Source organism: Carettochelys insculpta, chromosome 31, assembly GCF_033958435.1.
Source record: "Carettochelys insculpta isolate YL-2023 chromosome 31, ASM3395843v1, whole genome shotgun sequence".
In the NCBI taxonomy this organism is placed as follows: domain Eukaryota; kingdom Metazoa; phylum Chordata; order Testudines; family Carettochelyidae; genus Carettochelys; species Carettochelys insculpta.
In genome coordinates, this window is record NC_134167.1 from 14349959 (window position 1) to 14364614 (window position 14656).

Below are 14656 nucleotides of genomic sequence, written 5' to 3' on the forward strand. Positions count from 1 at the left end.
GCTTCGGATCCAGTAGGGGAGGAAATGCCATAGCCTGTCCCCTGGATGAGTATGGTGTCTATCACAGGCCCTCTCAAAGGCGTTAAGGAAAGCATCTATGCCACCCGCTCCTTGAACTGGGACAGGATGTTCATATCAAGGCTCCTTGGAGTCCAGGGCACCCGACCCCCTCCTGACTCACGGCTGCAGGTGTTTCTTTAGCACTGTCTAGTTCTGCAAACCGAGAGGGCCCCCTAGTGGCAAGTCCACCAAAGCCCGGCTGGAAGGGAATGATTACTCCTTGGGGCTGGAGGTGGTCACCCCATGGAGTCACCAGCTATCCCGGGAGGACGTGTCAGGCGTCCACCCAGCTAAGGACCAGGAAAGGGCTGGAGGCAACCGAACAAACGCGAGGGTTACCAGAATCCACTTGGTCAGTCCCAGCTGAACCCCGCTCAGTACCTTCTCTGTGGAGTTGCAGGCTGAATTAAGGCCAAAAGAACTGGCTGGCTGAGAGAGAGTTATGCCATTGCATGCTCCTGCTATCTCCTTTTTAAGAGACAGTTGTAGGCCATTGCCCTGCTATTCCCAAAGGCTTGCGGATGCCCAGGCTGATGCTTGTAGCTCCCCACAATTCCCTGAAGATGCCTTTTAGTGTGACGGCCTCCTTGTGGGTCACATGCTTTCTGGAACCGGTTCCAGCAGACTCCAGGTGTAACCCTCCTGGGGAGTGGCACCCCCTCTCCAGGACTCTGACCACACTCACTTGGGTTCAGCTGTAGGCCCTTCTGCCTCTGGCAACTGCATCTTACTGCCCTTCAGCGCGCTGGGATTTTACTCACCATCCTACTTACTGCAGGATGCTCCATCCATGGGGTGCAGTACATCCCACGGCTGCCACCAGATGTCATAGAGTTGTGGGGTCACCAGGCCCTGCACCCCATTTGCAGTCATGGGCTTGTTGTTCAGCAGGTGAAACAGAAGTTCTGTTAGCTGACAGGGACACAGCACAGGACAGATTTGTCTGTACAGTCAATACAATTCAGCTTGGTGAGAGAGGGCCCTGAGCCAGGGCCTTGGCTGCCTTTGTCTCTCTCCCCCTGTCCAGGCTAACTGCTTTCTGTCTGCCCAGTTCCAATTCAAACTGCCCAAGCCCCTTCTCCCTCCTTTGTCCTGTTTCCCAGGGAACAAACATATCACCTGATAGCTCACATGACCGCTATGTAGTGATGCAACCTAGTGAAACTCAGGGAAACTGCTGCCCCAACTACAGGGCACCAGGAGACATGCAGCCTAACCAGAGGAATAAAATCCCCACGTGCCCTGCTTTGTCACACCTTGGCAACTTCAGCAGGTGTTTCTCCAGAGCCAGAGAGCACAGGGCCATCACCTCACCTGATGAGATCTAAAATACACCCTGTTCCCCTCTACAGCTGACAGCCAGCTTCAGTAGCTGGATCAGGGTGTGTCCTTCAGGACAAATCACAGCATCCTACCCTGCCTGGAGGTAGGGGAGGACCTGGTCCCTGTGGAGACTCACCCTAGAACCGTGGATGTTCATTCAGGCACAGGTGGCATCCTCAGTGGTGGAGGGAAGTGAAGATCCCCACACACAGGTGTCTCTGCACCAGCAGCATCACCCAGTAACCCTGGCTCCATCCATCCAAGTGCTACAGGAACTCTAGACCCACAGGGGCTGTTCCTTTGCCCTCCCTTGACAAGGCCGTCTCAGAGCAGAAGATAAGAGGGAAATGTCCCTCAGTTTGAGAGCAAGCTGCCCCGCTCCCGCTGCCACACACAGGCTCCGGGAACCCACACAGTTTGTCCAGTGAGAAAGATGGACCTGAGACGTCCACAGACTTAAAGGAGTGCAGGTCTGTGAGCTCCATCTCGGCGATTCCCACTCTGACTGCCGCTGTGGGACAACTCTCCCTTCCCCAGCAACCTCCATGGAGCCGCAGGGCATCCCCTGCTGAACGGGGTGGTCCATGTGAAGGAGTCCCAGTGGGAGAGGGTAGTGTAGGCCCATGTGGTTGAAGATGTAGGTGTTGAATTAACTGGAGCACTTGAGTGTATGCCCAGGAGGTCTGGGAGTGGGCCCTGTTGGTGGGCAGAGGGCTGGGGAAGGAGAGGAAAATACACCCAGAAGCCTTCCCCTTGGCAGGGGGCTGCATTTGCCGGCTACTGGTTGGCCCTCTTGAGGGATACTGCAAGGCAGAGTAGAAATGGTGGCCAGGAACCCTCTGTCCCTTCTGCTCCAATCTCACTCCACCACCTGCAGCCCCTGGGAGAGGAGCCTCCCCGGGTGGGGACAGGCACGCGTGTGAGTGTTAACTGAGAGGAAGGGGAGGGTTGGGGTAGGTACCACTGTGCTCCCTCTGCCTCCCGGCAGGAGAAACAACCAAAACGGAGAAGTGACTCGGAAACCCATTTCCGTGTCCTTATAGCAGATGTCACTTGCGCCTTTTCCTCCAGTCCACCTGACCTTCCAGCCAGAGGGTGGGGGCAGAGCTGGATTCTCTCCTCTGCGAGGGGCTTGTGAGGAGGGAACATGAACTCAGCTCATGAGTATTCAACCTACCAAGCAGTTACTTGATGTGTTCCCCCTTTTCCATTTCCCTGTCTGAGTTTTTCTTTGCACTCAGCACAGAGAATGTCTCTCTGTCCCAGCAGGTGAGAGGACGGTGAGTGAGAACATTGAGAAGAATCTTCAGGCGGAAGGATCAGAGCCAGAGGGAAGATCTGGGGGGCACATTTCTCAGAGTCCTGAGCAAGGGCAGACCTGTGAGACTCCACACAGCCCAGAAAGGCAGCAGGGAAACTCCAGTCCCAAGAGCAGAGGGGTGAAAAGAAACAAAGAAACCGTTCAACTGAAAATCCCCCATCAACAAGCCCCCTACACCTGCAGTGAGTGTGGGAAAGTCTTCCAGTGGAGACAGGCCCTTATTTTTCACCAGAAAATCCACTTGGGAGAGAGGGGTTTCATCTGTCCTGACTGTGGGAAAAGCCTCTGTCACTGTGCAGCTCTTACTGAACGTCAGAGGAGCTACCCAAGAGAGAAGCCCTTCCAGTGCTCTGACTTTGGGAAATGCTTCAGTGGGCCCTTGTATCTTAAAGGTCCTCCTCCAATCCACACGGCAGAGAAACCCTACAGCTGCTCGGAGTGTGGGAGGCGGTTCAGTCGGCGCTCGTACCTGAGTGAACATCAGATCATACACACCGGCGAGGGCCCCTACAGCTGCTCTGACTGCGGGCAGAGCTTCAGTAGGGGCTCGCACCTGGTTAGACACAGGAGAATGCACACGGGAGAGAAACCCTTCACCTGCGCCGACTGCGGGCAGAGCTTCAGTAGGAGCTGGAATCTCGTCAGGCACAGGAGAACCCACACAGGAGAGAAGCCCTTCAGGTGCCCTGCCTGCGGGAAAACCTTCAGTCATTGCTCAACTCTTATTGACCATCAGAGAACCCACACGGGAGAGAAGCCCTTCAGCTGCTCTGAGTGCGGGAAAAGCTTCAGTCGGCTCTCTTCTCTCAACAGTCATTGTGCAATCCACACAGGACAGGCCCCCCATAGCTGTCCTGACTGTGGGAAAAGCTTCAGTGTGGGCTCACACCTTGTCAGACACAGGAGAATCCACACCGGAGAAAGACCCTTCCACTGCTCTGACTGTGGGAAGAGCTTCAGACAAAGCTCAAGCCTTGTTACGCACAAGAGAATCCACACAGGAGAGAAGCCCTTCAAGTGCTCTGAATGCGGGAAGACCTTCTGTCGGCGCTCACCTCTTATCGATCACCAGAGAACCCACACCGGGGAGAAGCCCTTCAGCTGCTGTGAGTGTGGGGAGAACTTCAGAGCGAGCTCGGGCCTTGTTAGACACAAGAGAATCCACACCAGCGAGAAAACTCCAACACCTCTGACTGTGGCAAACCTGGAGTCAGAACCCAAACCGCACTGAGCATCAAAGAACCCACGTAGGGGAGAAACCCTGTGATGGGTTGGCGATCCCCAGCAGGCGTGCCAGGAGGGGCACGCAAGCTGACTTCCTTTGGCACGCAGGGGCCGCTCAGCCCTGCCCCTCCTCCCATGCAGCTCACTGACAGGGCAAGCTGGGGCTCCGGTTACCCAGGCGCCCCACTCCCAGCCAGGTAAGAACCTCGTGGAGTCTGGCTGCTGGGGAAGGGAGCAGGGGCTCGGGGCGTGCAGGCGCTCCCCGTCTCTGATCAGGTTCCTGAGTGTTACGAGCATAACAGAAAAGTGGCACCTGGGAGGTGTGTTGCAGAGCCTCTCCAGCTGGGCTGGGTATTTCATGGCCCCCAGCCTGGCAGTGCTGGGAGTGGGGCGGGGGCTTGCAGCTAGTGGGGTCCGAGGCTCTGGGCAGCTGCTGCGCTCCCTGTGGGTGGGTGGAGGTTGATGCTTCCTTTTGCCCACTCATGCCTACTCCTGTCCACTCCTGTGGGGTGGGTGACGCTGGGGGATCTGCCTCCCCTTCTTAATTGTCACCCTCTCTGCTGGGGGCTGACCGCCCAGCACCGCAAGCTACAGACTTGGTCCTGCTCCGTCAAAGGGTGCGAGTGCCAGCAGCTGGGAGTGCTATTGCCCATGTCATCGGGAGAGGCTGACCGATAAATTTCAAGCCATCAGTCCCTCTTTGCTACAGGTGGTCAGCCCTGGCAGCCAGCCACAGCACAGCTTCCCCAGACAAGGCGGCAGTCCGAGGCAGCACCACGTTGGGATTGCAGCTGCCTGCGAGAAGCAGAACGGTAGCAAAGGACCAGCTCACGGCAAAGCCCCATACACCACCTCTGGGACACTCCTGCTGTGATTAGACTGGCTTTGTAACCCCCTTCGATAAACGAGCCACCCCCTGGAACCTCTGGGCTAGGCACTGAAAGTCAACATGAGCAAGGTAATCTCTTATCGGGCCAACTTCTGGTGGAGAGACAGACAAGTTTCAATCTACATGAGGTACCTCAGGCTTCTCTCTCTCTCTCTCCAACAGAAGCTGATCCAGTAAAAGATGTTACTTTATTCACCTTGTCTCTCTAGTGTTCTTGGACGAATAGGGTTACAAGAACTCTACTTACCTGTTATGTCTTTCCTCTCAGAAGTGAACAATGGTTATAATTCATACGCCATAAACTCATTTATTTGAGGTAGGTTTTCTACCTCTTCTTTCTTCATGACCTCAGGAGTATGCTATGGGATTACATACTGTTTTCATGGTTGGCTTGGAAAGCACCCCTTTAGCGAGAGATGGAAGCTCTCTCGGGGTCCGAAAGAGGGAATGTGTCTGGGCACTTCATTGCACTGTGGGTGATGACAATTCATGCATTCATAGGTACAGGACATTGGTGGCTTGAAGAGCACAACAAAAATCCAAGCAGCTTTCTCTTCCTGCAAATCACAGCATTTTAGCCAAACAAACCACGCTCCCAACAACACAATCACCCAGTGCTCCTGATGAGGTTATGTTGTGAACGAATGCACGATTTCAAACCACTGTGAGTCAACCCTGTGCTTACAGCAGCAGCCCCTTAGCCAAGTGCCAGGCCCCTCACTCTGCAGGATGGAAACTGTGGGGAGAGACGTCCACCATTCCGGGATTTTGTCCCACCTACCCTTACTTCCTGGGACACAATGCAAGTCCGCCTTCAGGAGCATCAGAATGATCAGAAGCCCTGGGATTTGCAGGTTTGGTGGAGCTGAGGGTCACCTTCTTTTCACAGCAAGCTCCTTGGCTGAGTCGCCCCAGGAGATACTTGGGCCAGAGCTTCCATGGAATTAATGCTGCCCTAGCATTCTGACTGCTGTTGGAGCTCCCCTGAAGGTCCTACCAATGGCAATAAGACTCCTGGATCATTCAGCTGAGCTGGGAGTGGAGCAGTTAGAGTAACATGGGAACATCTCTACCGGGCTGATTCCTTTCTCCGGGCTTGGGAAACGGTTGGCAGTTCTGCCAGCTTCAAAACCTGCCGGACCAGAGAATCTGGGATAAGAGAGGTACAACCTGAATTAAAGGCCAGGACATTTGTAGATATTTAAAAAACCCAGGTGGATGGAGATTGAAAGACTGAAATGGTAAAACTCTGCATCTTAATGTATTTATTAATGAAGCTGTTGTGAGTAGTGACTATTAGTGACTTTAAGAAGTATCGCCTTATATACCCGCTGTATCCTGGGCTCTTATAAGACATTTGGGGTAAACTAGAGCTGAACAACAGCACAGAATACAGCGAGCTGGGACCGGTGGCTGTAAACAGACATTATGGGACTGCAGGAAACTTGGCCGCACCCAGGATAAGTGGACATCCAGCCAACTAAAATAATGCCAGACGACAGCTGTTGCCAGACCAGAAAGTGATGGAGCAGAGAGGTTCAGTCTGCACAGTGTTAAAATTGCCTGAGATAATTCTTCTAAAATTAAAACTGGACTTGGTTATAATTAGTGCCTCCTCCAGTTCAGGGTGAAAAGTCTTAGAAGGGGAGCCGCCTTAGTCTGGGCTTTCACAGAGAACAACCAGTTCCAGGCACCTTCAAGACTTATGGGCTTTTGTGGGTAAAACCCGCTCTGTTTCTATCTGTAGAATTGGTTTTACCCGTTCATGACCTAATCCATTTGTTAGTCTTGAAGGTGGCAGAGGACTGCTTATTATTTATCACGTTCATGGTCCCTTTTTGTTACTGTTGTGGTCACATGATTTAAAGATGGTAGCTTTCATTACATCAGAGATTTGAATTTGAAATGTCCTGGTGCTGTGATTGTAGGGGTCCTGATGGGAAAAGGAATTGTGGGGTGTGAGAGGGTGTCACTAAAGCCGCGTCTACACGTGCATGCTACTTCGAAGTAGCGACACTAACTTCGAAATAGCGCCCGTCACGGCTACACGTGTTGGGCGCTATTTCGATGTTAACATGGACATTAGGCGGCGAGATGTCGAAGTCGCTAACCCCGTGAGGGGATGGGAATAGCGCCCTACTTCGAAGTTGAACATCGAAGTTGAACATCGAAGTAGGGCACGTGTAGACGATCTGCGTCCCGCAACATCGAAATAGCGGGGTCTGCCATGGCGGCCATCAGCTGAGGGGTTGAGAGACGCTCTCTCTCCAGCCCCTGTGGGGCTCTATGGTCACCGTGTGCAGCAGCCCTTAGCCCAGGGCTTCTGGCTGCTGCTGCAGCAGCTGGGGATCCATGCTGCATGCACAGGGTCTGCAACCAATTGTCGGCTCTGTGGATCTTGTGTTGTTTAGTGCAACTGTGCCTGGGAGGGGCCCTTTAAGGGAGCGGCTTGCTGTTGAGTCCTCCCTGTGACCCTGTCTGCAGCTGTTCCTGGCACCCTTATTTCGATGTGTGCTACTTTGGCGTGTAGACGTTCCCTCGCAGCGCCTATTTCGATGTGGTGCTGTGCAACGTCGATGTTGAACGTCGACGTTGCCAGCCCTGGAGGACGTGTAGACGTTTTTCGATGTCACTACATCGAAATAAGCTACTTCGATGTAGGCTTCACGTGTAGACGTAGCTTAAGTGTTGGGGGGAAGGGTGGTGGTATTGCTGCCTTTACTTCTGCTCTGCCTCTGGTAGGGGTGCAACTTTCAGAGCTGGGCACCTGGCCAAGACCCCCAACACTCCAGTCACCTTGCTCCAGAGCAGTGCAGAAGTGAGGGTGGCAGTATCACCTCCCCTCTAACATATCCTGCACCAGTGACTCATCCAGGCACGGAGATTCTGCAGGTCCTCAGGGCGAGAGGACACCTGACATCAGGTGGAAGGAGGGTCCAATCTGTGTGATCATTTCCCTCTGCTCCAGGTGGATGTTCTCCTTCCCTGAGCCTTCCACCCTCCTCAACAGCCCAGAGGCTGTGTGGCTGGGAAGTGGGGCCATTCTACCGTCTGCACCATGTGCCTCTCTGCCTCTCTTAGCTTCTCACATTCAGCCACCCTGGTCTCCAAAGCCTATACACAGTGTCTGAGGGCCAGGAGCTCCTTGTACCAAATGCACACCTGTATCACCTCTCCATAAGGCAGGTAATCGTACCCTAACCCCCTCCCGCTCTGCCTGAGGGGCGCCCTCAACTTCTGTTCCCCAAACACCCATCCCAGCCCTGCGTCTTCCCCTGCTCCTCTCCTCCCACATGTCCTTAACAGCACAGCACATAGGAAGCGCTGGTTTGGGGCGGGGAGAGGTTGATCTGTGGGTCCCAAGGGTGCACAGGAGTGCAAGGGAGGAGGGCGGGAGCTGATCCATGGGGCAGGTGGGGAGTGCTGGTCGCCCACACCTTTCTTCCATAGATGTGGCAGCCCCAGGGTCCCATCGGGGCTCAGATTCTGCGTCACTCAGCAATGGATGCTGGATCAGACTGCAAAGGCCTGGCTCAGAAAATGTTAGACAATTTCATAACCCTGCAATGCAGATCTTCCCACAGATACCAAGCCCACGCATGTCTCACTATGAAACATATCACAAGGATCACCGGCTCTCCTGAATTTGGCATGACGACAATATTTGGAGCCCTTAATTGTTAGGGAAATAGATTTAAACACTGATCAGATTTGGGTATAGTTAGATTTTAGTGATACCATTTGTGGAGGCTAATTTGCTTTCACATCTTAATTCATTGTATTATACTTGTGGAAGGTTTGGTTTAACTTTGGATGGAAGATGTACCATTACGTACATCATCCTCAAACCAGTCCCACGGAAACCAGGTCTACATTAGACCTTAAAGTCGATTGTAGATATGCTATTGTAGCTGGAACTGACTGGAATCGACTTACCTGGGCGCCCTCACTGAGGGAGGTTGACAGGAGAAACTCCCGTCGATCTCCCTTACTCCTTGTGAAATTGAGGAGTATGGAGTCAGCTGTAAACTCCTGATAGTTCAATTTCACATGTCCCCACTAGATGCATGAAATTGAACCCCTGATCGACCCTGACCTGATCAGTCTTCTCGGTAGTGAAGACAGACCCTGAACTATGGCAGTTTGGGGCTGTGAGAAAGGCCAGCCAATCTATCACCTCCAGATAAAGGGGAGAGCCAAGAAGAGAGAAACAACACTTAGGTCGATGCCTTTTTGTCCAGCATGGACCCACCTCTCCATAGTTGGGTTTATGAAATTCTCACTCCTTTATCGTTTTGTTGTTCTGTTCCTCACCTCTGTAGGTTTCTTTCTGTATTGCCTCTGCCTGCTTCTTTGATTGCTTCTGTTTGCTGTATAATGAATTTTGCCGGGTGTAAAACAATTCAGGAGGTGGGATATAACTGCTTCGCTAATCACATTACAGCATCTGAGGCTTGGCTAGATAGATGTCAGTAGAATGATTGGTTAAGGTACAGATGAGAATATTACTGTATTCATGGGGGGCAAGCGGGAACTGAGGAAGAAGGGGAGAGGAAAAGGAACTGAAGTCCTGCTTGCTGGAGGCTGACCCCAATAAAGATGGAATTGTTTGTGTCTCTGGCCCTCAGGTGTTGCTGTTCTCTGCTCAGTGATGTGAGAAGGACCAGGGAAGTGGGAGGGTGAAGGGATGAGGCCTCTGACAGATTCTGGGGGGCTTGACCCCCATCTTGTCATCACTGAGGGCAAGGCAAGCGTGTGCCCATTCTGGGGTGCTCGCTGCACCTCCCCCCCCAGCCACTCCCAGAAAATTCCCTGCCTGGGCTGGCTCCATCAAACCCATTTCCATTCCATCTCCTGGAACCTGGGCCAGTCTGGTGATCCGGACGTGAGCCCGCAGCCTGTTGGGGCGAGAGACGCAAAGGGGGAAGTTTCAGAAGGGGGTACTCAAGACCTTGTCACACCCAACTCCCTCCCTGCAGACAGGCTGGGAAAAGCCTCAGTCGCTTGGTTACAGCCCAGACTGGCCCCTTCCCAGCAGTGACCCCATGGGACCCTGTTAGCCCCTCAGTGCTCGGGGCAGAATCCGACCACAAACACTAGGGAAGAGCAGCCGCGATGGAGCCACTCTGGGGATCCCCGGACGTTAGCCCTGAGGGCAGCGTGTGTCCCCCAGCAGTGAGGACAGGAGGTGGCTTCTCCTGTCAGCTCCTTGTTCCCAGCAGTCAGTCTGCCCTGGCCCGAAGGTGCAGGGACTGGATCTGGGCAGGGCTGGGAGCTGGGACCCCGCCACCCCAGTTCTTGCTCCAGCTGCCCCTGTCACGCTCCGTTCCCAGGGGCAGCCAGGCTGTGCGCTGAGGGCAGCTGCCCTGGGACCCCCAGACACAGGGGGATCCCCTCCCGCTCTAACTCCCCAGGAGGTCCCTGATGGACCCTTTGCTGCCCGGCCCCAGCCTTTCCCCCTCCCCTGCAGGCTCCGGCTCAGGGCCGGGGCAGCCCCTGCAGGGATCCCCTAGCAGGGCTACGTCACACGCGGGGCTCTGGGCAGAGCAGGGGCGGTGCCTGGCCAGGGCTCGCGTCCGGGCTGAGACCAGGTGCAGACACAGCCCCGCCCCACAGCCACCCTCTGGGGCAGCAGCCCCCGAGGGACGGCCCGGTCCCTCCCCCCCAAGGGACAAGTCACCGGGCCCCGCCCCCGCCCCCGTGGAGAAGCTCCCTCGAGTGCAGCGCCATAAGCCGCCCCGCACACGTGGGAGCGGCTTGAAGCCAGCCCCTCCCCCTGGGACCCCCTTTTCCGCCAGTCACTGCCCAGCTCTGCGTAAATCCCACCCACCTCCGCTGCGATTGGCCCTGCTTACTGTCTGTCACGGGCCGGGACTCACGTTACTGCATGTAAGGCGGGGGAGGGGCCGTAGGCGGTACTGAGCGTGCTCGGAGCGGTGCGCATGCGCCTTGCACCCGGAGGCCCGGAGTCGTTGGCGGCTGAGCTGTTCCTCGCGTCGGAACAGCCGCTGGGTCCGTCTCTGTGGGGGCGGGGCGGGGCGGGGCGGGCCGGGCGGGGGATGGGCAGCGCCACGCGGGCGGGGCGGGGGGAGCACAGGGCCCAGGTATGCGAGGCAGGGCGGGGCCCCGCGCAGTGGTGGGGGGGGGCAGGAGGGGGCGGGGCCCCGCGGTGTGGCGTGGGGGGGCGGGGCCCTGTGGCGTGGGGGGGCCCCGCGCTGTGTTGGGGGGGACAGGAGGGGGTGGGGCCCTGTGGCGGGGGGGGCGGGGCCCCGCGCTGTGGCGTGGAGGGGTAGGAGGGGGCGGGGCCCCGGGGTGTGGTGGGGGTGGGGGGGGGACAAGAGAGTTTAACCAGCTGCGGTGCCCTTCACGTCCCCACTGGGCCCTTTGCCGCCGCAGCTCCCCGCAGCGCTGGGTCAGCCTCGGGGCTGGGGATCCCTCTGCCTGCCCCTCTGAGGGGGTAATGGGGGACGTTGCGGAAGGGGCCGCACGCGGCCCCATCACACCGGACGGCCCCAGCGCTCTCCCTGCAGAGAGTCACTCTGGGCTCTGCCAGGCTGGGAAGAGCCTCAGTCGTGCGGCTACAACTCAGAGCAGCCCCCAGGCTCTGACCCCCCGGGACGCTGTTAACCTCTCAGCTCCGAGGAACGGGGTCTGCCCACAAACACGAGAAAGGAGCTGTGGTGCGGGATTCCCTCGACAGTGGCCCTCAGGGCAGCGCGTACCCCTAGGGCAGCGTGAGGAGTCAGGGCAGCGCGTAGCCCTAGGGCAGCGTGAGGAGTCAGGGCAGCGCGTAGCCCTAGGGCAGCGTGAGGAGTCAGGGCAGCGCGTAGCCCTAGGGCAGCGTGAGGAGTCAGGGCAGCGCATACCCCTAGGGCAGCGTGAGGTCTCAGGGCAGCGCGTAGCCCTAGGGCAGCGTGAGGAGTCAGGGCAGCGCATACCCCTAGGGCAGCGTGAGGTCTCAGGGCAGCGCGTAGCCCTAGGGCAGCGTGAGGAGTCAGGGCAGCGCGTAGCCCTAGGGCAGCGTGAGGAGTCAGGGCAGCGCGTAGCCCTAGGGCAGCGTGAGGAGTCAGGGCAGCGCGTAGCCCTAGGGCAGCGTGAGGAGTCAGGGCAGCGCGTAGCCCTAGGGCAGCGTGAGGACTCAGGGCAGCGCGTAGCCCTAGGGCAGCGTGAGGACTCAGGGCAGCGCGTAGCCCTAGGGCAGCGTGAGGAGTCAGCGGGGGAAGGACCTGGCTTCTCCTGTGAGCTCTTCCCCTTGTCTCCAGCAGAGTCAATCTTTCTCTGTCTTGGTGATGCACAGAATGGGAGCTGGGAACCCCCCGCCCCCCACTTCTGTGCCTGCCACCCCTTTTTGCTCTCATTGCTCCCAGGGGCGTTTGCTCTCCAGTAGGAACCTGACTGGCTCACTGAGGACAGCTGCCCTGGGACCCCCAGACACATGGAGTCCCTCCCCGTTCTGTACTAGCTCCCCTAATGGGCCCTTTGTGCAGAGTCAGTTTTCTGCAGGGCCTCCGACCTTCTCCCACGTCTCCCCCATCACCCGCAGGCTCCTGGTTCAGGGGCTGGGAGTGCCTTGGAGCTAGTTCCAGCCGCTGAAGAAATTTCCTACGGCGGCTGGGCACAGAGGGGGATCACTGAAGGCACACACCCCACTGGGAGCAGCAGTTTCATACTCTGGGCTCTCAGGCAGAGCAGGTGGCAGAGTCTGACCCAGGGAGCTCACGGCGAGGGCTCTGATAACAGGAGGAGAGATGCCCCCCCATGCCCTCTTCTACCTGAGCCAGGCCCCTCTGAGGCAGCAGCTACTGACGGAGCCTCCCTGTCATGCCCTGTGGCCTCCAGGGACAGGCAGGCCAAGGCTGATCCCCCTGGCCCAGCCGCATTCCCCCAGCAGAGCGAGCTGGAGGGAGATCTGAATCCTGTCCGGCAGTGAAAGCAAGGCCCGAGACAGCCCCACGCTCAGGCGAGATCTTTGGACGGAAGCTCTTCCGGAAGATCTGTTCTGGAAAAACTTCTCGCCAAAAAGCGGATCAGAAATGGATCTGCTCTTTGGATCACGCGTGTCCACGCAGGCACCGTTCTTTCGAAAGACCAGGCCAGGGATCGGAAAATCGGGTGCCACACGAGGACCGCTCTTTTGGGGGGGAAAAAGGGTCCGTGGAGCACTCGCAGGCCCTTTTTTTGAAAGGCGCTTTTGGATCTGGGAGCACAAGGGGGCTGCTGGTAGAAGAGCCGCAGTCGTTGGGTTTCAGACGGAAAGGGCTCGTTTTGCATGCGGACGCCCCCCGTGTTCTTTTGGAAAAGGGCCACATTTTCTGAAAGACCTTGCTCGTGTAGGTGCAGCCTTAGAGCAGAGGTGCAGCCCCACCGGGGTAACTGAGAGCAGCCTGCAGTGGGTGGGTTGGGGGTGGGGATATTTGCCTTGTAGTTTCTGAGCCCTGAGGCGAAACTCCCATTGACCCAAAAGCTTCACTGAGTGTTTTCTGTAAAATAATTCCTACCTCACCTCCTGTCCTACCCGGTGGGGGGCAGGGCCTGCCGTTGTGTCTGCCCCTCCCCTTGCTGGTGCCCTGTGTCTCTCCCTTGCCTAGCTTGGCTGCTGTCACTCTCTCAGCCCCCTCCCCACCTCCTCCATGCCCCGTTTTCCCTCCAGCCAATCCCCCACTCAGAGGTTCCTTCTATGGCAGCCCATGTCCCATCTGCCCTGTAAGTCCACCCTAATCCTCCTGCATCGGCCCCACCACCATCAGTGCCCCTCACCCCTCCTGTTCCCCCACCCCCGCACACCTAAGAGCAGCCTGGGGCCAAACCCACCCCCAGCCCCTTCTGTGCCTCCCCACTTGATGTTAGATCTTCTTGATCTTCTGCCAGTCAGCATGTGCCCTGCTCCAGCCCTGCCCACCCCTGCTACCATTGGCTCTGTATAGTGTCTGTCCCGAGCCTCCATGTGAAGCTGGTGTGAGGGCAGCAGCCACAGCAGCTGGGACTGAGCATGTGCCCCGAGGCACAGCTTCCACACCAGACCTCCCGCTGTCATGGGGGGTATGCAGGGCTGGGTGAGGAGTCAGAGGGGGTGGCTGATTTGGGCTGTGGGGGCAGAGAGGTGGGGTAACCATGGGTGGTGCTGGCAGCTGGCGAGAAAACAGGAGCACTAACACGTGGGGCGGGCAGCCCCGGTCTGCCACACAGGGGCCCAGGGAACTTGCCTCCAGCCCCGGGTTGTGTCAGGTGTGAATGAGAGGTGGTGTGTGCGGGGCAGGGGGGTGAGAGGGGTGACAGGTCGCACTAGAGGGAGGATAGGGTGATCTGGGGGGCCTCCGTGGGGTGGAGGGGAATGAGACTGGAATAGAGGGAAGATGTTGGGGTGACACGATTTCCTTTTTGTAGTAGCCCCACGTCCTTTTGTTTCCCACTGCCTCACCTCCCTTCCCCGATCGTTCTATCTCACGTGAAGCTGAGAGGTCTGTACATTGTTTAATAACTTGTGGTACCTTTTGCATTGTAGCTGGGAGGTTTGCTTCCCTCCAGTTCTCCGGCAGAGTAGCTGCTTTTAACCTCGCTGCATATGGCTGCTGGGAGCTTAACCACTCCTTATTTTCTTCATTCTTTGCTGTTTCTCTCTGGGGCTTGTCACTTTTCCATGGATTAATCTCAGTCAGCCCCTGTTCTTCTGACAACACCTCATTGTCATTGCCAGAAAACAAGGGAGGCCTCTCCCCTCCGTCTTCTGTGGCGGACACTGCCGACTGGAAATCCCTCACGTTATAGCAATTGTCTTATTTTTCTTCATTGCTTCCTTAGTTTCTCCAGGAGTGGCCGAAGGTGCCACCAGTTCTTTTGCC

General features: G+C 56.8%; 1 protein-coding gene across 1 annotated transcript in view; it reads left to right on the forward strand.

Moving 5' to 3' along the window:
- Positions 1-9518, forward strand: part of LOC142004142 (uncharacterized) — a 31143-nt gene extending 21625 nt beyond the window's left edge. The window contains 2 exon segments of the mRNA XM_074981576.1: positions 2650-3901; positions 3903-9518. Coding sequence (XP_074837677.1) covers positions 2650-3901; positions 3903-4077 — 1427 coding nt within the window. The 3' untranslated portion in view covers positions 4078-9518.
- The last annotated feature ends 5138 nt before the right edge of the window (positions 9519-14656 follow it).